We start from the raw sequence: 24,430 nt of genomic DNA, 5'->3' as shown, positions 1-24,430 counted from the left end.
CATTCTCACATTTCTCTCTCTAGAAACCCCCTCCCCCTCGAGTCCGATCTTTGTGGGTTTTTGGAATGCTTTAGCGAAGCTGTAAAGCAGTGAGTTGAGCAAATAGAAGTGCTCGGTATCGAGGTCCTGCACACGACTTTTCGTCTTTTCACCTAGGAATCTATGTAAGTGAATCTACACTTGCTAGACTTTTAGGATAACTCATATTCATAATTATAGTCGTTATTAGGAACATATATGTACTATATTTGTTAATAATTCCAGTTATAATGCTGATTAATCTAGTTATAGGAGAGGTGTCTAGAATGGTCATGTTGGCTTGGTTGTTGGATTTCAGAAATGTTATATGCTGAAATGGTCTTGCCTCCCAATTGTCCTGCCTGACTGATCCATATTTGATAGAATTTTCGATATTCATTGGGATTAGTGAAGGATGTAGTTTTCATTACTAGATCATCATAGGAATTAATAGATTAAAGTATTATAGGTTAATACATGTTCGGTGCGCTATCTGCTAGTCAGATCGTCAGTAGAATCACTTAGATAACAATAAATCTTCCAAGTGATTGTCAAGGTGAGTTTCTCTTACTATATTATTGTAGCACCCAATTCCTGGTACGCATTTAATTCAAGCATTCTTATGTTTTTCCCTGGGACTCGACGAGTCGGAGGACCCACTCGTCGAGTAGAGACGAGCCCGCAGACATCTTAAGTGACCTACTCGACGAGTCGGAAGACGGACTCGATGAGTAGGCGTTGTGCGAGTAAAACCCTAAATCTGAGGGATTGCACCCTATATAAAAACCTTAACTCGGCCTCCCTTGTCCCTAACACTCCCTTAGAGCTGGATATCGAAACCCTAGCCGTTTGTGTGTGTGTGTGTGTGTGTGCGTGTTAAGGCCATTTTGGTGTTCTTGGTTGGTTTGTGAAGCTTGGAAGGAAAGAGGAAGCTTGGGATTTCGAGTTGGGACTCATAGATCCATAGATCATACTTCATCTTCAGCTCAAAGCAAGGTAAATGCCCCTTGTTTTGGTTTTCCTTTTTGGTTGTTCATCTTTAGGGATTAAGGTCATGGTGCATTTAGGGCTTTTTAAGCCATTTTCGGATTTGTAAGGTGACTCATGGGGTTCTACTTCTAGATCTGAGTCATTGGAGGGGTCTCATGGCATAAAGGTGCCAACTTTATGGCCATGAGATCCCCATGCACATTGTAGAGCACCTTCTATGGACTTTTGAGCTAAAAACCCCATGCATGTGCATAAAGTTTGGAACTTTACGTATAAAATGGGCATTAGGAGGCCAGATCTATGGTTTTGGTGTGTTAAATCCCTTTTAGATCGACTGTATAGAAATGGTCAAGTTTGGACTCGGCGATTCGTTCTTGGGACTCGGCGAGTCAGTGCGCTTTTGGCCATCTTAAACCCTTCTGCAATGGTCAGTTGTTAGAAAAGGGAGTCCCATAGCTGTATAGATGTATTGGACTTAGCCTTATACCTGGAGTTCATGGGACTCAGCGAGTACATGAACAGACTCGGCGAGTCCAAGGCAATCTCCCAGCATATGAAGGTGAACTCGATGAGTTGTTCATACAACTCGGCGAGTCAAGGACAAGGCTTGTTCTTCAGATGAAGATGAATTCAACGAGTTGTTAATACAAATCGATGAGTTTGATGAAGGATCATTTGATGTTCGAATAGGAGGAGAACTCGTCGAGTCATTGCCTAACTCGACGAGTAGGGACAGGTCAGTTGGAGTGACACACACGTAATGACACATATACAGCCACCCACGCGGTGGCAGGTGACACCAAGCGATGGCAGCCACCGCCTCATGGTGGTGGCGGTGGGTTTTCGGCCAAATAATACAAATACAACACCCTAATTTCCGAAGGCAATATGTACACTCGAACACACACCCATATAGCCACTGCCTTGGTGGCAGATGTCGCCGGAAAAGATGAAAACAGCGGCCCAAGGGCCACAGACGACAGTAATGGCGATTCTGGCGTCGTACCCATAGAAAAGAACAAGAGAGAGAGAGAAGGTGGGTTGCGGGAGGACTTACCGAGTGCTTTCGGTGGCTCACGGTCCACGCATGACGAACACAATATGTTTCCCTAATCCTTGGCGGTTATTTGGTTGCCCACGATGTCTTCGGTAGCAGATTTCACGATGGCGACGTTTGACAACAATGTAGCGGCGACGGCCGGACTTGGTGATGCAAGCGGTGGCTGAAGGGACTCACATGGTGGTGGCGGCTATAGATGTAGGTTTAGGGTTTTGGAGATGTGACTAGGGGGAGCGGGAGTCGACTATCTTAACCCAACTCCATATTCAAACTTCCTTCCCTTTTACACAATCGGCCCCTCCTTCCCCAAACATCACAAACTGAATCCAAAATTTTCCATTTAGCCCTTACTTCCCAAAAATCTATTCAACAAAAGTCCAAATGATACCATTTAGACCATAAATTCCCGAATTTATAACATTTTACTCCCAAGGCTAACACTAATAAACTATTATGGATTTAGGGCCTCAATAAAATAATTTGAAATATACTTCTCATCCCGGGGTTCATTTATTTATTTATTTTATTTTATCTTATTTATTTAAATTCCAAAATAGAATGTTGCATAGGGCTTTAGATGCAACATGTTGTCCCTCTTGTGCACCTTGTAGAGGTAAAAGTTTCAACCTTGATGTAGAAATCTTATGGATCTTTTTTAGCTAAAAGTTGCTCCCCTTTTGGTCCCAAACTTGGTCTTTGGGAGCAGAAGGTACTCCAAGGCATTTGGGTTGTCCTTTCAGGGATTTTAAGGGGTGTTAAGTCATAAAGTTGGGTTTTTGATCACTAGTTTCTCTCCATTCAAGTTCTAGATGATCTTAATGGATTAAAAGACTAGGGTTTAAGGAGTTAAGGACTTAATAGCCATGCTAGACCATGAAGTTAGAAGCTTTATTGTTAAGAACATCTTTTGTTGCTTAGATCTAAAGTTTGGATGTAAGTGCTTAAAGGATTAAGCACTTAATAATAGGGGTGGTGAGCAGCCACGTACGCTGGGAGTATCGAGGGGTACGTTGCGGGTACGAGGTCAGCTCCCCGATCCTCGGTCAGCTCCCCGATTACGAGGGATTTTCCACGTATAATGACAGAGTCAAACCAGTTGACTTGGTTGACTTTGACTATGGTTTGACCTAGGGGTATTTTAGGTATTAAAATGGTAGTCTGAGTTTTGGTTACTATTATTCGTAAAGGTGACCAGTAGCATGGGTTTCAGAGCAGCGTGTCAATTCAACTTTTCGTCTATTTATGAGGTGAGTCTTTCATGCCACCTTAAGTGGGCCGAAGGCACCAAGACCGACCCACTATAATGTATGAGTAGAAACTGTATATTATGGTATGATTTAGTTTGATGTGCTTGTATGATTTATGTATTGATGTATATGGGCTCGGAGTCATTATGAACTTAGAGTTGATACGGAACCGGAGCTTCATTCTGACCCGACACAACTACATGTTGTTATTTTGGGTTGATTTAGACCCGGAGGTTGATACGGACCTGACACAACCACATGCTATTATATTTTATGTATGTTGTTGTGGTAATTTGGGAAGCTCACTAAGCTTTATGCTTACAGTTTATGTTTATGGTTTTAGGTACTTCCAGTTCATAAGGAAAAGGCCTGACGTGATGGCATAACATGAGACATCCCCTATTTCACGGCCAGAAAAGAGCAATTTATTTATGCTTATTTTGAAATCAGACTATCCTTAAAAGAATAATATTGCGGAATTTGTTTCCAAAAACATGATAATTATATTATCCAAACATTTTCAAAGAAATGTATTTTATTTATATTAAAAACCTTGGGATGTCATTATTGATACAATACTTAAGCATAAACGAAATAATACATGCCTTACACTAGTTTATCTAAACTACTAGCCTATAGGCATCCATAAATCTCTCATCATATCATCACACATGTGCTCTTGTACCACTACCTGTAATATAAGAAACTAAGTGGGTTGGGCTTGGGGGCCTAGTGAGCATATAAGGTTTTCAACCCACAATAATTAAATCCTTATTTATTATTATGAAATCATCAACCCGGTTACCCCTTCCTGCTATCCTCACTCTCTGTCCCTAACATCTAATTTGAAGAAACCTATCCTAAGGATCATCTTTAGCATAGAAAATAATGCTCAGGGGAGTTCTTAGCAATATATGTCAGTAAGGCAACCATGGGGGTGGAGTACACCTAAAGAACACTAAGTTCAAAAAACCTACAAGTTACGAGCCTGCTAGTTCCACTACACTGTCTAGGACTCTAATCATGTATATCATCTTTCATCTCCCGTCATGTATATCACCTTTCATCTTTCTTCATCTATGCCATCTTATATCTACCTATTTTTACCTAACATATACGGTTTAAAATCGAGTAAAACATGTATAAATTGTTCATCTAGCATAGATATCAGGAACACAGATAATAGGCACATATAGCATGTAATTATTTTAAATACTTTATATCTATCTATAAGATGAAAGTAACTATGAACTCACATGATAAAATGGGTGAGAGCTTCGCCTAAGACCCTGTGACCTAAGTATATATACTACAAAGTCTTAGCCTAATGATCCTGGAGATTAAGAATAGTCTAGATCCTCACTAAGCCCAATGTCTACATCAAGATCTATCAAGTAAGGATTAGATAGGTAGGATAATTGGGAGGGAGGATCATTTTGGTATAATAGCTTTTCTGAAATCCAACAACCAAGCCAACATGACCATTCTAAACACCTCTTCCATAAGTAGATCAATCAGTATACATGGAATTACTGATCCGTGCAACCCACCTACGCGTGACGCTTCTCGAAAAACTTCAGAAAATCGTATCATATTCATACGAGCTCCTTTTTTGACGTTCTTTATATTCCCAGAAAGCTCTCGACAAGATCTAAAAATTTCATTTAAACTTTGTCGGCTAATTTTGACTTTATTTTTTTAAAGCTATGTTTGTTACAGGCTTAGACGCTTAAAGTCAGTAAAAATTCATAACTTCCTCATATGATATTTGTTATCAACTGTCTTTATATCAACGGAACCATATGGATAAGATCTTCAACCCTCATTTAGATTGCTTGTCGTAACAATCAACCGATTTCTACTTTGGTTTCTGATTCATATACTGCTACGCTGAAACTTCTAAAAATCCTAACTTCCTCTCACGAAGTTAGATTTGGCATTCTTTATATATACACTGTCAGTTTTAATGACTACTAGGACTTTCGTTTAGATTACTAAGGCTAATAATTGTCCGAACTCTGATTTGCTATTTACGATATCATAGTCGCGTCGGTTTGAACATGAAACTTCAATGGGTCATAACCCATATGTTATAAGTTCGTTTTGAGCGCTCCTTATACCTCCATAATCCTTATTATGACTACTTCATCTGACTCGTAGTTTATTCGTCCTAATCTTTAATCTATTTAGACGCGAATTCTATCCCTATTTTATTACATATTAACACAGAATGTATACATATATATATACATACAAATACCACTCAACAATCAAATAACCCTCTTTTAGTAACCTTAAAAGATTACAATTATTGACCCTAACCAATTCATTATCTTTATTAATGTCTACTGGGAAATGTAGGTGTTACAATTCTCTTCTCTTTAGGATGATTTCGTCCCGAAATCATCAAACAAATGAGGATAACGACTCCTCATTTCGTCCTCTGTCTCCCAGGTGAGATTAGGTCATTTGAAAGTTTCCGTCGTACTAGCACTAATTTAACCATCTTCTACCGTAAATTCTTTGTCTTATGGTCAACAATCTCCTCGGTCTCTTCAATCAGACTCTTACTTTCATCAGTCCTTAACTTCAAGAGTGGAATTATATCGGGAACTTCTCCTGAGAACCTCCTCAAATAACATGCATGGAAGGTGTTATGAATTTACTCAAGCTCTGTAGGCAATTCCTGTAACGCCCGTAGATCCGGGCTAGTCGATTTAGAGACGATAAGCGTCAAAAATGACTTTTTGATAGTAGAGTGTTTAGAATGAATAATCATAACCAAGTTGTAGTATATTTCATAAGGTTTCTATGCATATAAAGAGCGCCGAAATCTGAGTTATAACGAATAAGTTATGACCTGTTGAAGTTTCGCGACAGAACCGGCACGACACAACGCGACGTAAAATAGTGAATTTACGTTAGAGTGATATTTAGCCTTAGAGATCTAAAGGAAAGTCATAGATTATGTTAAACCGTGAGCGTACATAAAAAGAATGTCTAAATCCGACATCGTACGAGGAAGTTATGAATTTCCGAAGTTGCAGCTTAGCGGTATGCAGCCCGAAGTTCGGATTTGAGATGAAGGGATTTCTAGCCGAAACAATCTAAAGAAGAATCGAAGATCTCGTCAATAGTAGTCCAACGGTAGAAAGACAGACGAATACAAACGCCAGATGAAGAAGTTATGATTTTCTAACGGAGTTTTTCTGTCCCGGCCTACAATAAATAATATAATAAAAATAAAAGCCAAAATTAGCCAATGGAGTCTAAACGAAAGTTGTAGAGCATAATATCACCTACACGTGGATATAAAGAACGTCGAAAACGGAGATCATATGCAAAAGTTATGATTTTCTGAAGTTCGAGGCACGCATCCCAAAGAGGGAACGCCCCGCGTTTAGTACATGGCTCCGGATTGGCCACGTCAATGCTGACTCAGCGGATAAGGGGTAGGATCAGAACCCTGCTCCTATGTGCTGCGTTCGGGGAACGCCCTGCGTTCCCAGATGGAACGCACTGCGTTCGAGGCCGACTTCAGCACTATAAACAGATCGCTTGGGCAACCGAGATTTGTTGCTCATTTCTTCTCTCTCACTCCTCATTGCCTCGTTTTGCGTGAAATTTATACCCCCGAAGCCCCAATATCATCCCAACACCCGAAGGAAGTCCCGAAGCCCCGATGATCCCGAGAAGTAAAGTTTCCGAGCCAAAACTCTACCCGCGTAAAGCCTGGTTTTGGAGAAAACGTCCTGGTTTTATCGGAAAAGATTATTTTAAGAGACGAGGTGTTGTCCGATCATCGTCTTATTAAGTGAGTGTGTAGTTACTTTCCTCTAACACATAAATATGAAGTATTTGCTATGAAATATGTGCTATGTGTTATGTATTGTTTGTTTATTTGAGATGGGTGTGGAATGGATGTTTTATACAAGTTTTTAATGATTTAAACCGTATATGTATTTTATATCTACAAATATGTTGGGTAGAACATGGGTAGATGAAATATTTGGTGACTATGTGACATAGCACCAATTAAGTGAACCTTGGTGACTATGGTGTTAGCGCCAGTTAAGTGAACCTTGGTGACTATGGAGTTAGCACCAGTTAAGTGAACCTTGGTGACTATGGAGTTAGCGCCAATTGAGTGAACCTTGGTGACTATGGAGTTAGCGCCTGTTAAGTGAACCTTAGTGACTATGTAGTTAGCACCTGATAGCTATGGATTTAGTACCTGATAGATAAACTTTGGCAGCAATGGACTTTGTGTCAATTCTTTAGGTCAATCCTTAGGAACGAATGAATGAAGGATAATTGACTCTTAGGGTAAAGCTTTAAGAAATAGAAAGAGATAATGGGGATGGGTAATTTGGGTTGATTGTCTGATGATTAAATATAATATAATATATTACTGTGGTTTGAAAACCATATATGCTCACCAGGCTCCAAAGCCTGACCCACTCAGTTTTCTTTGCATTACAGGTAAAGACACAAGAATATAAGTTGGTGGACTTGACGAGATATTTTGGATTATAGATCAGTAGTTATAAATAACTGTTGTAAGGTCTATTTTATATTGTTTATGCTTTTGGTCTGTATCAGAACATGACATCCCGAGATTTTGTTATTTAATGAAAATACATTTCTTTAAAGAAATGCTTTGATAAATTCTTATCATATTTTGTTTTGGGAACAAATTCCATAACTCTTTTAATCAAAGAGTTACTCTGATTTTATAAAACAAAGCATAAACAAATCGGTCTTTTCTGGACGTGAAAATCGGGGATGTCACAGTTGGTATCAGAGCATTAGTTTAAGCAAACTAGGAATTTGTAGAATTTCTAGAGTTAAACTTAGAATGCTAAGCGATGATTGTGAGATGAGTGTCTACCATATTTTAGACACGAGCACTAGTATATTTTAGGAAAGATGTCTAAAATGCTTTTATGTGCTAAATGCTATATGTTTTCCATATATGAAATTTGTTTGTTCGGATCTATGGTTTGTTGCCAACCGGATCTGGAAAACTTATGTGTTTAGGATTCTAAGCGTACGACTATGATATTAGAACTAGCATGTAAACGTTTTGGAGTGATAAGGATGATTTGAATATCTACCAAGAATGAGGATCTAAAATCACCTTATTCGGTGTATAGATCAAAAAAATGGCAAGAACTAGGAGTGGAGTTGGAAACGTGAACGAAAACAGGAATCAACCACCTGTAGTTAAGCAAGTAGCTGCGGTAGCAGCAGTACCTGAGCCAATGACAATGGTTGGGATACAAGCGACGATTCAAATGATTTTGGATCGTCAAATGGAGGAAACTAAACGTCTGCTTCAGCAAAATCGTGAAGAACTTTCAATACAAGTTGAAGAGCCTGAAGTGAATGGAGGCGGTCAGAAGGGGGAAACTTAAGTGGGATTATCGATCAAGCCGACCCACCATTAGTTCGACAAAACAATCTGGATGGAGGAAATGACGGACGTGGATGCAAGTACAAGGATTTCATGGCATCCAAACCACCGTGTCTAGCTGGAAGCCCGACACTAGTGGGAGTTATGGACTGGATCTCCGAGATGGAGACAATGTTTGAAAGTTACGAGTGTAGCAACAGGCAGAAGACCGCTCTTACAATTCCTCTGTTAAAAGATGGAGTGCTGAGCTGGTGGAAGCTGCTAGCCGGTTCACTACCTAAGGGAGAAGCTAGAAAGATGTCTTGGGAAGAGTTCGTGGTGCAACTGAAAATGCAATACTGCTCTGAGCAGGATCTTCTGGAAATCAACAATGAGTTCCAGAATCTGACGAAGGGAAGATCGAGCGTCACTGAATACACTACAAGCTTTACGGAGAAGATGAAGCTTATTCCATACCTAATTCCAACTGAACTTTCCAAGGTCAACAAGTTTGCCAATGGATTACCAGTGGACTTTGGTCCGATAGTCAAGCAAGCAACCACTGTGAAAACCGCCATCTGGGTAGCCAAGAATGTTGAGACCCAAAGAAAAGAAAAGGTTCTGAAGAGAGCTGAAGTTGGAGAGAAAAGGAAACGTGAAGGATCTTCAATAATCAACAAAGAAAGCAAATTCTCGAACTCTGGGGGAAGAGATGAAGCTAGGTGATGTGAGAAGTGTAAGAAGAAACACTTCGGGAAATGTAGCGAGGAGATGACTTGCTATAAATGTGGGAAGACAGGGCATTACGCCAACAAGTAGGGCATATTTCTAAAGACTGCGCAAAGAAGAACACACCACCACAGCCAAGGGCATTCCACATGATCCTCGACGATGCAGAAAACAACGCGAGGAATCGTGTATGAAGACTTCATATTGATATATAGTCTATATCAGGAACTGTAGCCTATTGAGGGGGTAGTATAGGGTGAACTTGAACCTCTGTGTAATAGTTTCAAGAATTAATATAAACCCTGGTTTTGTTATTTCATGTGGTGAATGATTGTGTGATTTATGAATGATGACTTGGTTGACTGCGAGACAATACTTGGGACGAGTATGAGTAGGTGTGAATGGTAGTAGAGGCCTATACTACCGGAAGCATAGGACTCACGCTTGGATCCGGGAAAGTCACAAGGTTACCAAGAAGCTAGTAATTGATTCCGTTTTGTTCAAAGTATGTCATTATCATTGTTTCGGTAATGACTAGTAGGATGATTGTTATTCCAACCCTAGTGGTCATATCAATTGAGTCCGACTACGATAGGTTTGTTACGTGGTTCCGAGAATTGAGTTCGATGTAACTTCTGACCTAAGTCAGAAGATTGAAATCAATGCGATTGATAGCATCACACTCGTTGTTAAGGAAGCTTGTAGCTAGAAATTCTACATACAAAAATATGATCATATCACATTAGAATATGAAGGAATGTATATTCCATTCTGGATTTTGACACTAAGAGACTTGAGTCTAAACGTTTCATCCTACAATCAGAGGTCATTAGAGCACGACCCATCGGTCTGTTACAATAGATAAAAGAAATTATTTATTCTAAGAAGAAGAAGGATTCCTCAATAAGGATTTATTTTGTAACTCGTAGGTTACGACTGAAAGTCCAACATAGTGACTATGTAGTTAGCGCCTGATAGCTATGGATTAAGTACCTGATAGATAAACTTTGGCAGTAATGGACTTTGTGTCAATTCCTTAGGTCAATCCTTAGGAACGAATGAATGAAGGATAATTGACTCTTAGGGTAAAGCTTTAAGAAATAGAAAGAGATAATGGGGATGGATAATTTGGGTTGATTGTCTGATGATTAAATATAATATAATATCTTACTGTGGGTTAAAAACCCTATATGCTCACCAGGCTCCCAAGCCTGACCCACTCAGTTTTCTTTGCATTACAGGTAATGACACAACAGTATAAGTTGGTGGACTTGACGAGAGATTTTGGATTATAGATCAGTAGTTATAAATAATTGTTGTGAGGTCTATTTTATATTTTTTATGCTTTTGGTCTGTATCGGAACATGACATCCCGAGTTTTTGTTATTTAATGAAAACACATTTCTTTAAAGAAATGCTTTGATAAATACTTATCATATTTTGTTTTGGGAACAAATTTTGCAACTCTTTTAATCAAAGGATTACTTTAATTTTATAAAACAAAGCATAAACAAATCGGTCTTTTCTGGCCGTGAAAATTTGGGATGTCTGGTATCAGAGCTGGGGCACGGGTCGATGCGTTCGACGGGGACGTCGAACCCTATAATGGGGGGTGAAGGTGGGTTGTATCTGATCCCACATCGGCTTGGAAGGAGAACGAAACACTTTCTTATAAAGGGGTGTGGATACCTTCCTTGTCATAACGCGTTTTAAAGTCGTGAGGGCAGCAAATCTCATTAGAACTCTGTAGTTAAGCGTGCTCGGGCGGGAGTAGTACCGGGATGGGTGACCCCCTGGGAAGTCCTCGTGCCGGGTGGCCCAAAGCGAACTGATACGTTCCAGAGGGGGATGTTACAATTCCAACTTGTAAGCTTGATTTATAACTCTCCGAAGCACTTTATATGCTCCGATAAACCTTGGGCTTAGCTTCCCTATCTTATCGAATCTTATAATTCCCTTCCATGGAGAGACTTTAAGCAACACCAAATCTCCAACTTTGAATGTCATTGGTCATCGCTTCTTATCAGTGTAGCTCTTTCTGACGATCTTGATCTGTTAACATCCTTTCTAGATCTAATCACCATTAGATTCTCAGTAGTCTGATATACTATTTCTGGTCCGATAAACCGCTTTTATCCAGCTTCAAGCCAACAAGACGGCGTACGACACTTCTTTCCATACAAGGCTATATAAGGTGTCATCTTAATGCTTGAATGTTAACTATTGTTATATGAAAACTCTACTAGGGGTACATGTTCATCCCAGATACCTTGAAATTCTAGGGTACTTGCTCTTAGCATATCTTCTAGTGTTTGAATCGTCTTTTCACTCTGACCATCAGTCTTTGGATGGTAGGTTGTACTCAAACATAACTTCATACCCATTTCTTCATGTATGCTTTTCTAAAACCTAGAAGTGAAATGACTATCACGATCTGACACAATTGTTAAAGGAACACCATGAAGTCCTACTATCTCTTTCACATAGATATCTGCAAGCTTATCCATAGGTCACTTCTCATTGGCTGCTATGAAATGTGCACTCTTTGTCAATCGATCTATGATTACCCAAATCATATCGTGACCATTCTTTTTCCTAGGCAACTTAGTCACAAAATCCATGGTGACGTCTTCCTATTTACCCATGGGAATTAGTAAAGGCTCCAAATTCCCATAAGATTTTTGGTGCTACGCTTTAACTCTTGCACAAGTCACACAGTCACCCACATACTTTGTAACATCAAGCTTCATTGTCAGCCACTAATAGTAAGGTTTTAGATCCCTATACGTCTTGGTACTGCCATGATGAATCGAGTACATGGTCTTTTGCGCTTCTTCCATGAGAAGATCTCTCATTCCTACTCCTTTAAGTACCTAAATCCTATTTTGGAATACCTTCAACCCCTGAATGTTCGTACTGAATTCCAACGTTTTGCCTAAACGTTCCTCCTTTCGGTTATCTCCTTCCAAAGCTTCTCCTGAGCTTTCCTGATGCTTTCTAAAATTGTTGATACAATCTCTATTCTCAATGCTCTTGGCTTCTTTCTTTCCAAATTTACCTTCCTACTCAAAGCATCTGCTACGATATTCGCTTTACCAGGATGGTAAAGTATCGGATAGTCATAGTCCTTGAGTAACTCCAACCAGCGTCGCTGTCTCATATTCAATTTCTTTTGATCAAAGAGATACTGGAGGCTCTTATGATTAGTGCAAAGCTTGCATTTCGTGCCATAAAGATAATGTATCCATATATTTAATGCAAATACTACCATTGGCAACTCTAGATCATGAGTGAGGTAGTTCTTCTCGTTCTCCTTCAGTTGTCGAGATTCATATGCAATTACTTTATCTCTTTGGCTCAGAAAACAACCTAACCCAACTCCAGATGCATCACTATAAATTGCGAAGTCTTCAGTTCCGTCACGTAAAGAAACAATCGGTGCTTCACACACATTATTCTTTATTTACTTGAAAGCTTCTTCATGCTTCTCGCTCCACATATATGTAGCTCCTTTATGGGTCAAAGCTAGTAAGGGATCAACTATCAAAGAAAAGCCTTGGATAAACCTTATGTAATATCCAACTAATCCTAGAATGCTACAAATCTCAATGGGACTTTTTGGTTGTTCCCACTTCATTACAACTTTGAACTTTGCTAGGCTAACCATTATTCCTTCTTGGTTAACCATATGACCCAAGAATTGGACTTCTCGAATCCAAAATTCACACTTGGAGAACTTTGCATACAACTTCTCTTTCTTCAGAAATTCTAACACTTCTCTTAAGTGTTTGACATGCTCATGCTGGCTCTTCGAATATATGAGAATATCATCAATGAGCACTACTACAAAATTTTCAAGGAAAGGTTTAGAAACCCTATTCATCAAATCCGTAAATGTTATTGGAATGTTGGCCAGTCCAAATGACATAACCAAAAACTCATAGTGTCCATATCTCATTCTGAAATAAGTCTTCTCCATATACCGCTCTCTCACCTTCAGCTGATGATATCCTAACCTACAATCGACCTTCGAGAAATAGTTTGCACCCAGTAGCTTATCGAACATATCATCAACCCTAGGCAAAGGGTACTTGTTCTTTACCTTCGCCTTATTCAGCTCTCTATAGTCAATGCACATCCTCATGCTTCTATATTTCTTCTTTACGAATATCATCAGAGCTCCCCAGGGTAAAGAACTAGATCTAATGAAATCTTTCTCCAAAAATAATGAAGCTGCATCATAAGCTCCTTCATATTCATCGGTGCTAGTCGGTAAGGTGCTTTGGCGATCGGTGTGGTTCCTGGTAACAAGTCTATCATAAATTCCACTTGTCTATCAGGGGGAAATCCAAGAAGATCTTCAGGAAAGAGTTCTGGAAACCCACACACAACCGGTATCCTCTGCATCCCCTTCTTTTCTTTCTTTGCATTGATTATGAATGCTAGATATGATGTATATCTCTTGGACAATCATTTTCTGGATTTCATCACAGAGATGATTCTAAAATTTACTCTATGTTTGTCCCCATACACCATAAATGGTTCTCTTCCAGGTGGTTTGATCACTACGATCTTCTTTCTACACTTGATATCGACATCATTTGCACTAAGCCAATCCATGCCTAACACTATGTTGAATTCGTTTACCTCAATGGGCAACAATTACTCATGGAATATATTCTCATTCAAGTTGATGATGATATTCCTAATGCATTCACTAACAGGTATGAATTTTCCACTAGCTACCTCTACTACTAGAGCACTATCTAGTCTATCTACAGGCAATGCTAGTATTCTACCAAATTTATGCAAAATAAAGGAGTACTTAGATCCGGAATCAAATAAAATATTGGCAGACGATCCATTTACGAGAAAAGTACTTGAAGCGACATCTGCTTCCTCCCTTGCTGCTTCTAGTGTCATCTGGAATGCTCTTGCCTTAGGCCTTGGTGGCACATTAGGCCTTGCAGCCTCCTTCTTCTTCAAACAGTCTTTTGCAATATTTCCCTCTTCATTACATCCATAACAAACCTTCTTGTTGGATGTATATTTGTTGACATAATGACTCATCCTCTCGCACTTGATGTAACGCCCGTAGATCCGGGCTAGTCAATTTAGAGATAATAGGGTTCGAAAACGACTTTTTCGACAAAAGATTATTTAGAATAAATAATCTTAACCAAGTTGTAGAATATGTCTCAAGGGTTCCGTACATATAAAGAGCGCCGAAATCCGAATTATAAAGAAGAAGTTATGACCCGTCGAAGTTTAGCAACGAAACCGGCACGTGTGACAACCCGAAATTTCCATTTTGTACGAACATTAACTATTCAATAGAAGCTAGTCCAGTTTCAATGAATTTCAGGCATTTCTGAATAAGTTTGTGTACACTAGGGTTTACATTTAAGGAGATATCAGGAGAGTGGATGCTCTTGGGTTTGTGAAACTTGAGCATTTCAAAACTTCATAATGTTAGAGTCCAATTCCAGAATAACAATATTTTCTGCCAAAATATTTCAGGACTATAAATAGATTTCTAAACTAAATTCATTCATTATTCACATTTCCAACTAGAGAAAAGCCATATTCTCTCTCACGGATCTTCGGGTTTTCATCCCAAATCGTGAGTAGACTTCTCTAGTTGTGTTATAATGTTTGTTTTATGCTTATTAACATAGATTACATGTCTAATATATGAGATCCGGGAGTTTACCGCCCAAGAACGTTCTTGGGGAGTAAACTCCAAAATGGAGCTTTAAGGCTATCTAGTCCCAATTCCTTGTTAGACAACTAGTTTAGCATAATATGTAGGATCATTTGAGGCTAGAAATCATTCAAGAACACCAAGTTTAAGGAGTTTACGGCCCAAGAATTTCTTGGACCGTAAACACCATTTTCAAGGGCAAAATGAGCCCTAATCACCCCCTAAGGCTTTAGACTTTAACCCTCAAATACTTGTAGCTAAAATGGGGACTAAAACACATCAAAATCATCCCTAAAAGGGAGTTTACGGCCAAGAAATGCTCTTGGGCCGTAAACTCCAAGTAAAGGCACCAAAGTGTGCCTAGGGTTCACCTTAGCCTAAATCAAAAGCCTAGAAATTATCCTACTTGTGCAAGGGACTTAAAAGAATTAAAACATCCACCCCATGAGAGTTTACGGCCGTAAACTCTAAGGGGTATGGTCTTTAGGCCGTAAACTCCTCAAAGGAGTGTTATCTATGCCCTAAACTACCCAAAGGATTAAACCACCAAGCTAGGCTTATTCTAGAATTCATTTAGCACCTTAAAACACCCAAATCCACCAAGAGTGGAGTTCACGGCCGTAAACTCAAGGGTTTACGACCGTAAACTCCTTGTGTGGGGTTTTATGGGTAGTAAAATCCTATACAAGGTCCTTTAGTGCATTAAACCCCTTTTGCCTTGTCCCATAACGACTTAGATGCAACCATTAGGACCTATAACACTTATACAAAGTGTTTACATGTTCCTAAGTGTCCCAACTTATTTCATTAAGTTATTATTTGGCTAATTAGTTATATATATGCTTATTATATGATAACTAGGCTCGTGAGTGTGAACAAGTCTCCGTTTGCCACCTAGCACGGTATCCGACACTACAATCCAATCCACTCACCACAGGTGAGTTCATACCCCTTAACTAATGATTTAAATGTTTTTAAATGCTTTAAGGGGGGGGGGGAATACAATTCAAGTACTTATAGTTATTACATCAATCACATGTGATTAATAACTACAAAACCAGTGATTTCCTTATTGTTCAAATTGTTTATCAAACTGTTTTGCTTCAAACTATTTTACAAAGTTCTTATACTTATCAAATACATTTGTTTAAACTCTGTTTTCCTTATTATCAATTGCATGTCTAGGTATGTATAGTTATATAAGCAATGTTTAAAAAGCTTAGGAAGGCCTGCCCGCCCTATTTCCTTTTCACGATTGAGATGTGATCTGGTGGGATATCGGGTACCCATCTGAAGGTCGTTTAAATATTAGTTATATATCATGTGTACATATATAGTCATAAAAAGTCCTTCCAGTTCATTCGATACCCTTGGGTAGCGAGGGTATACTCCCATGTTCATACGTACCAGTACATCACCAGTAAGTTACCATAGGGGTAGCACAAGAAGAGTCTATTATTACTAGAACGATGAAACATACAATGCGTCAGTTCATTCATGAGTCAATACTTGCTAGATAGAGAGAGAACATTCGTTACAACTAGCACACGCAGAACATTACAGTACATTACTATACTATTACATATATATGTTTTACATAATTACATTTACATGAGTACGTTTACACATATTCGTTTACATGAGTGCGATTACATATACTTTGATAGGACAGACATCATTAGGTGCTATAACATAGGAACAAGTTCAGGATCTAACTATACCGATGAATCACAACGCATTGTGGTAGTTATATCGGGTATACATGATCATAGTAATGTGGATGTTCACGGTTTGCATACAGGCAAGCGTCGTGTAAAGGTCCCAAAATCCCTTTGACAGGGGAGCGTTTAGCCTGGGATCTAGCCATCACATTAGGCCTTATCCCTCAAATAAGGCAATAGGAGTACTGGGGTAGTCACTTATTACAAATACTACGGTACTTATAAAAGTTACCCTAGACTTAAGGTAATTAGTACGGTTGTAGTACGACACTACACCATAGTACTATTTCATTTTTCCCACTTACATTCACTTCGTGAATTTTCACACGATGCACGGTAATGTAGAATCTATATTTTTGGTAAAAGATAGTACGAAGTGGGGAAAACACACACTCTCTCAAGAGACATTCGCACAGACACTAGATGCCTTGGTAGAAGGCTACAGTTAGTAGAAAACATAGGGTTTTCTAGGAGAGTTCAAACATTACACAAAAACATATTGCAGAAACATCTTACTAACGTTTTCATACAAACTCAGACATTAATATACTTATGATCTCACCAGCATTAAGCTGATACTCGCTTTCAAAATAACTTGTATTCTTAGGTCACTACTAGACAGGTATAGCCGCCAGGTTTTTGGGAAAATGGAATTCGTTCAAGACTCATCTTATTATTTTGATATGTATATTTTGGTGTCTATAACTTTGACAAGAACACACATGTATGAAATTATTTTATTTATGCAATGGATGATGTTGTTGCTTGTTTACTATTATTCATTGTTTGTGATACTGTACATGACGTCCTCCGCCCCGGAACGTTTCCGCCGTTCGTGGTTTTGGGGTGTGACAGCACGGCACCACGAAGACGTAAATAGTGAATTTATGATAGATCTTCTTTTAGCCTTAGTAATCTAAATGATAGTCATATAATATGTTAACCTGAGAGCGTTCATAAAAAAAACGCCCAAATCTGACTTCTTATGAGGAAGTTATGATTTTTCGAAGTTTCGGCTTAGCGGTGTACAGCCCGAAGTTCGAGTATTAGACCAAGCGGTTTTTAGCCGACACAACCTAAACGAGAATCGAAGATCTCGTTATTAGTAGCGTAACGATAAAAATACAGACGAAAATGGACATCGGATAAAGAAGTTATGAGATTTTAACGGACCAATCCTGTCCCGGCCTGTTAAAAATATAACTTTAAAAATAAAGTCAAAATTAGCCGACGGAGTCTAAACGAAAGTTGTAGAGTACATCTCCACCTACGCGTGGATATAAATAACGTCAAAAATGGAGTTCGTATGAACGAGTTACAAATTATAATAGCATATTTACGTATTAAAATAAAGTATGAATCATATATACGTACACACACACACACACACACACATATATATATATATATATATATATATATACATATGTATATATCATGAGAAAGGTATCGACGATGCGGTCATTATAAGACTAATGTTGAGTTCTTTCGACATTAGTTTAGTGCAAATATTGTTAAATCTATTTAAAATAGTATTATAAAGGGGTGTTTAGTTGTTTATATAACTATAAGGTCATTAAGTAATTATGGAGGGTAGTTTTTGTAAATTCAATTACTATAAATAAGAGGCTTGGGCTCTCATATTTCTTGCACCATTCTCTTGATTCAAGAGTCTTTCTCTCCTTGTCCCCCGAGCATTTCGGTCCCTCGTGATTCGACTTCTCTTTCTGTAGTTTTTAGTATAGTAAGGTGAGCGCTGAAGCGCTGCACAAATCTTTCTTAGAAAGATTCAGCGACGAAGTTCTGCCCCTGCAGAGCCCGACTCCTAGCTAAAATCCCCTTGTAAGTTTCGTCGAAGGAAATTATTTTAAAGTAAACGAAGCGTTGTCCGAGTACCGAGTCACCACCTTCTCAGGTGAGTGCATAGTCTCTTTCATCTTACACATAGATATGAAGTATTTAAATATAAATTACGTGCTGTGTGTGTATATTGTCTGAATACTTGCTGTCTATGATGGGTGAAAGATTTTTATACATGTTTTAAATGATTTAAACTGTATATGTATTTCATATCTACAAAATGTGTTGGGTAAAACATGGGTAGATGAAATAGTTGTCTTGTGATAACACGATGGGAGACATCAATGTTGTCAGTGATCCAGTCATCTAGTGGAGTATAGATGATGACCATGGGTGATACTAGACGGTCCGGTGGAACGCTAGTAAGCTCGTAACCTGTAGGTGTTTTTGAACTAGGTGCTCATTAGGTATTTTGAACTGAGTGTGTTCACTAAGTATCTTTGAACTGAGTGTGTTCACTAGGTATTTTTGAACTAAGTGTGTTCACTAGTTACTTTTGAACAAAGTGTTTACCAGATGTTTTGGACTACGTGTTCACCAGTTGTAATCTATAAGCTTTGGTAACGATGGACTTCGTGCTGATTCCTTAGGATAATCCTTAGGAATGAATGAACGAGAAATAGTTGATTCTTAGGGTAGATCCTTAAGAGTAAAGAAGATAATGGGGATGGGTAATTGGGTTTAATTTCTTGATTGTTTAAACATAATAATTATATTATTGTGGGTTGAAAACCCTATGTACTCACCAAGTTTCCCAACCTGACCCACTCAGTTTATTTATATCACATGTGTTGATATGAAGTCACATTACACCGAGAGATTAAAGAGATGTAGATCACTAGTGTAAATAAATGTAAGTTCTGTTTATGCTTATGTTTCTGTATTGACAATGACATCCCAAATGTTTTAAAATGAATAAAATACGTTTCTTCGAAAATGTTTTAATAACATTTTTATCGTGTTTTTCTGGGAACAAATTCCGCAACAATTTTATGAAAAGAAGTACTCTGACTTTTATAAAGCATAAACAAAATCGGTCTTTTCTGACCGTGAAAATGGGGATATCACAGTTGGTATCAAAGCATTAGTTTAAGCGAACTAGGAATATGGATTTATTTCTAGACTTAAACTTAGAATGCTAAGCGATGATTGTGAGATGAGTGTCTTCTATAATTCAGACACGAGCACTAGTTTATTTTAGGAAAATGCCTAAAATGTTTTATGTGTTAAATGATTTATGTTATAGCTATAAAAATGCCTTATATGCTGTTATTTGTTCAGATCTATGGTCTGTTGCCGACCTGTAACAGCCCGGAATTTCAGGTATTTCTTTAAATTATTTTTGGGGCACATTTAGGAGGGGACTCGGCGAGTTGGTGCACGACTCGCCGAGTAGGGCCATGGTCTTGGTCGCAGACGCGCGACTGGACTCGACGAGTCCAATAAGGGACTCGGCGAGTCGACGCTGTTCAGCTGAACCCTAGCCGTTTCGATTCTGAACCGTATATAATGATATTATGGCCGTCATGTCGTGTCTTTTGGCCGATTGAAGATCCCCTGGGAGTGTGTGAGCATCTGAAGCAAGAGAGAGGACTTGAGAAGGCTTGAAGAGATTGTTAGACAAGGAGGAGCAAGGTGGTGATCAAAGGAATTGAGTATTGGAGGTTTGGAGACACAGGAAACACGTTTCCAGGTAATTTTCGGATCGAAATCTGTAACCTTTACGTTGTATGCGAGTTTAGGGTTTAGGAAACCCAATTAAGGGTTAGTTAGATTATATTGTTGTTATAAGTGCTTAAAAAACCCCTGAAATAGTATATGTGAAAGTCCAGGAAGCCCTATATCTATATACTTCGAAATCATGCGAAATACAGGAGGCAGCGGGTTGACTGCATGGCAGGGACTCGCCGAGTCCAATGATCAGACTCGGCGAGTAGCTTGAAGATTCACTAGAACTCGCCGAGTTGTTCTTCAGACTCGGCGAGTAGCTTGAAGGTTCACTAGGACTCGTCGAGTTGTTCTTCCGACTCGGCGAGTAGCTTGAAGATCTACTGGAACTCGTCGAGTCGTTCTTCAGACTCGGCGAGTGGTGTCAGGATGTCTATACTCGTCGAGTTACCCTTTGCACTCGACGAGTCCGGTCAAAATTGACCGTTGACCTGCAAATATCTTAGAGGGGTCAGTTGTCTTGTTTGATAAGATCATTAACTAAGGCTGTGGTATTATAGGGAACCTGCGGACTAGCGGATTGGGTGCGAGTAGCTCGAGGAGGTTATAGCCTGCGTACTACGAGGTGAGTCTTCTCACTATACTTCACCCGGAAGGGTTTGACTGTTAGACCGGAAGGTCGCGTGTGTTATATTCATGCTATGTCTAGAGAGATAGATGCTTTATATGCGATGTGTGCTTATATGTGTTGTATGATTATACGGACCGGAAGGCGAGACTTATGTGTTATACATGTGTATGGGCCGGAAGGCAGTTATCTTGTGGATCGAAAGATCTGGGCCGGAAGGCAATGTTACGTGGATCGAAAGATCCGGGCCGGAAGGCAATGTTATGTGGACCGATAGGTCCGGGCCGGAAGGCAATATTTGTGGACCGAAAGGTCCGGGCCGGAAGGCGTATGTGGGTAAGTCGTATACTGGGGAACTCACTAAGCATTTATGCTTACTAGTTGTGTTTACGTTTTTCAGGTTCTGGTGATGACCGTGGGAAGGCGCCGGCGTGACACGTACACACTGCCACTGTTGGAGATCCTGGAGATTTATTATTTTTATTTTGAAATAAACTTGGAATAAACCCTTTTGTCGAATAATGATGTTTTATTTTTTTTTAACAACAAAAAATTTATTTGAGAATTTGAGCCGTTACAATTGGTATCAGAGCCTTGGTTTGAGGGATTCGGGTGTACTTTTGGGTGCAACTGAACTCAGACCGGGGATTTGAGGAAAAACTTTTTCTTAAAAATAATAAGGACATAACATTTTATAAAGGGCAAGGCGGTAAAAACAAGGGTGGAACAGTGTGTACGAGCAGCCAGCGTCCGAACGGTAAAGATCCCCAGAATACCTTACGATGTTATGTTATGCACTGAATTATGAATTGTTATGCATGCTAGAAGACTAGGTATACATGATAGGAATAGAATTGCCTGTTTTGTGATGCCTTAGTCTAGGGAGATTGCTTATATGAGATATTTGGTAGCGTGCAAGTAAATAGTACATACTAGAAGTAGAGTACCCGTTATTCGGGATTTGGGGAGGAAGATTTGGGACGAATACTGATACGGTGTGGTCGGTAGTATTGGGCCCGTACTACCGAAGGCACCGGATCAGTGGAAGACTCAAATAAGAATCCCTGGAAATCGGAGACTGGGTAGGGCGCGTATTGAGTACAATTGTACTTGGTGGAGTCTCTGATGATTTTATGTTGTATTTCAGAGACATCATGGTTGTCACACGCAATGGGGCGAGTTCGAGCGGTGCGAGTGACGAGGAGATTCGTCAGATTATTCAGGAAGAGGTAGCTGCGGCGGTCCGGGCTGAGATCCCGGAGATGTTTGGGTCTATTAAGACCACGTTGATGGAGGAGTTTGAGGAGCGGTGCGCCGCAATTTCTGAAGCTGCAGTTGCTGCCGCTACCGCAGCGGTGGCTGCTGCCAGGCCGCAAGGGGGTGATTCATTACCATTCAGGGAATTCAGCAACACGAAACCCCCTGAATTTGATGGGACGCAGGATCCGATTGCAGCCATGAGGTGGATCGCCGACATCGAGGGGTGCTTCTATACTTGCTCATGCCCGGAACACTTGAGGGTACGGTTCGCCTTGAACCAGCTCCGTCTAGGAGCGAAGGATTGGTGGAAGTTCGTGACGGTGAACTTCACTCAGGCAGAGATTACGGCAGTGACATGGGAGAGGTTTACGGAGATGTTCAGGGATGAGTACGTTCCCCCGGTAGAGAGGGAGCGGTTGATTCAGGAGTTCTTGACCCTTAAGCAGGGTACTGATTCCGTGGCAGTGATCACACGGAAGTTTCATGAGAGGGCAATGTTCTGCCCCGAGCTGGTATCTACGGAGCAGTCGCGGATGAGCCGCTATTTGGGTGTTTTGAAGAGGGAGATTCGGGAGTTTGTGTCAAACTCCACCTATCGCACTTTCACTGAGCTTCAGGCGAACGCCCGGAAGCGCGAGATTGAGTTGGAGACTCAAGCGAGGGAGGAAGCTGAGTCTCGGCAGGTGGATCGACGGCCGGCCCAGTCTCAGCCGGCAGCCAAGCGGATTAAGTTCGCTGATTCGAGGATGGGAGGTTCGAAGGGTCGCACTTGCGCGAAGTGCGGCAAAAGTCACGAGGGGGCGTGTCGAGCTGGTGGTTGCTACAAGTGTGGCAAGGACGGACATATTGCCAGGGATTGCCCGAAGGGGTTTATGGTTTGTTTTCACTGCAACCAGACAGGCCATCGGAAGGCCGAGTGCCCGCAACTTCGTCAGGGAGCTACACCTACTACCCGGACTACTGAGACCCGACCGGTGAAGGTCGAGGCCCCGAGGGCTCGCGGGAGAGCCTTTCAGCTGACTGCGGAGGAGGTCCGCGCTGCGCCCGATGTTGTGGCAGGTATGTTATCTTTCATGTATTTAATTAAAGGTCGAAATGTTATGCTTATGTTAATATATGTGTAGGTACTTTCCTTGTGAACTCTATGCCTGCTCTAGTATTATTTGATTCGGGTGCGAGTAGATCGTTTGTATCGTTAGCTTTTAGTCAGCACATCGGCATTAGTCGTGAGCCGTTAAGTCGGCCTTTGAGCGTTTCCATTGCGGCTGAGAGGGTGATTTGTGCTACGGAGGTTTTTCGGGGATGTGTGCTAGAGATCTTCGGGGTCGCATTTCCGATTGACCTAATTCCTATTGCGATGGGTGATGTCTGTGTCATTGTAGGCATGGACTGGTTGAGCCGATTCAGCGCTGTCATCGACTGCGAGCGTCAGTTGGTGACTATACGAGACCCTAGTGGGGGAGTTCTTACGGTGTACGGCGAGGGTACCCGTTCGAGATCAGCTTTTTGTTCGGCTGCCAAGGCGAGGCAATGCCTACAGCGGGGATGTAACGGTTTCGTGGCGTATGTGATGGATACGCGGGAGAGTTCCGGGAGACTGAAGACATTGCAGGAGGTTCCAGTGGTGCGCGAGTTTCCAGATGTTTTCCCCGAGGATTTGCCGGGAATACCTCCTGCGAGGCAAGTGGAGTTTGGTATCGACCTAGTTCCAGGGGCGGCGCCTATTGCGAAGGTGCCTTATCGTCTTGCACCTCCAGAGATGCAAGAATTGTCCTCGCAACTTCAAGAGTTGTTGGGGAAGGGATTTATTCGGCCGAGTAGCTCGCCGTGGGGAGCACCGATTTTGTTCGTCAAGAAGAAGGATGGTTCACACCGGATGTGTATCGATTACCGGGAACTGAACAAGGTGACAGTTAAGAACCGCTATCCGTTACCAAGAATCGATGATCTATTCGATCAGTTGCAAGGGGCATCTTGGTTTTCCAAGATTGATTTGAGATCAGGGTACCATCAGGTAAGGGTGCGGGATGAGGACGTCCAGAAGACAGCCTTTAGGACGCGGTATGGGCATTACGAGTTCGTGGTGATGCCTTTTGGGCTCACCAATGCCCCAGCAGTGTTCATGGATCTCATGAACAGGGCAGGCCGAT

At 40.5% G+C, this 24,430-nt stretch overlaps 1 protein-coding gene across 1 annotated transcript; it reads right to left on the bottom strand.

Moving 5' to 3' along the window:
* Positions 1-14,101: 14,101 nt before the first annotated feature.
* On the bottom strand, positions 14,102-14,509 carry LOC111906520 (uncharacterized). Its single transcript, XM_023902279.1, has one exon. The coding sequence runs from the start codon at positions 14,507-14,509 to the stop codon at positions 14,102-14,104; it is 408 nt and encodes a 135-aa protein (XP_023758047.1).
* Positions 14,510-24,430: the final 9,921 nt, after the last annotated feature.

This window comes from Lactuca sativa, chromosome 1 (assembly GCF_002870075.4).
Source record: "Lactuca sativa cultivar Salinas chromosome 1, Lsat_Salinas_v11, whole genome shotgun sequence".
Classification (NCBI taxonomy): domain Eukaryota; kingdom Viridiplantae; phylum Streptophyta; class Magnoliopsida; order Asterales; family Asteraceae; genus Lactuca; species Lactuca sativa.
The sequence above is the reverse complement of the archived record's forward strand: the minus strand, read 5'-3'. Positions and strand labels throughout refer to the sequence as shown.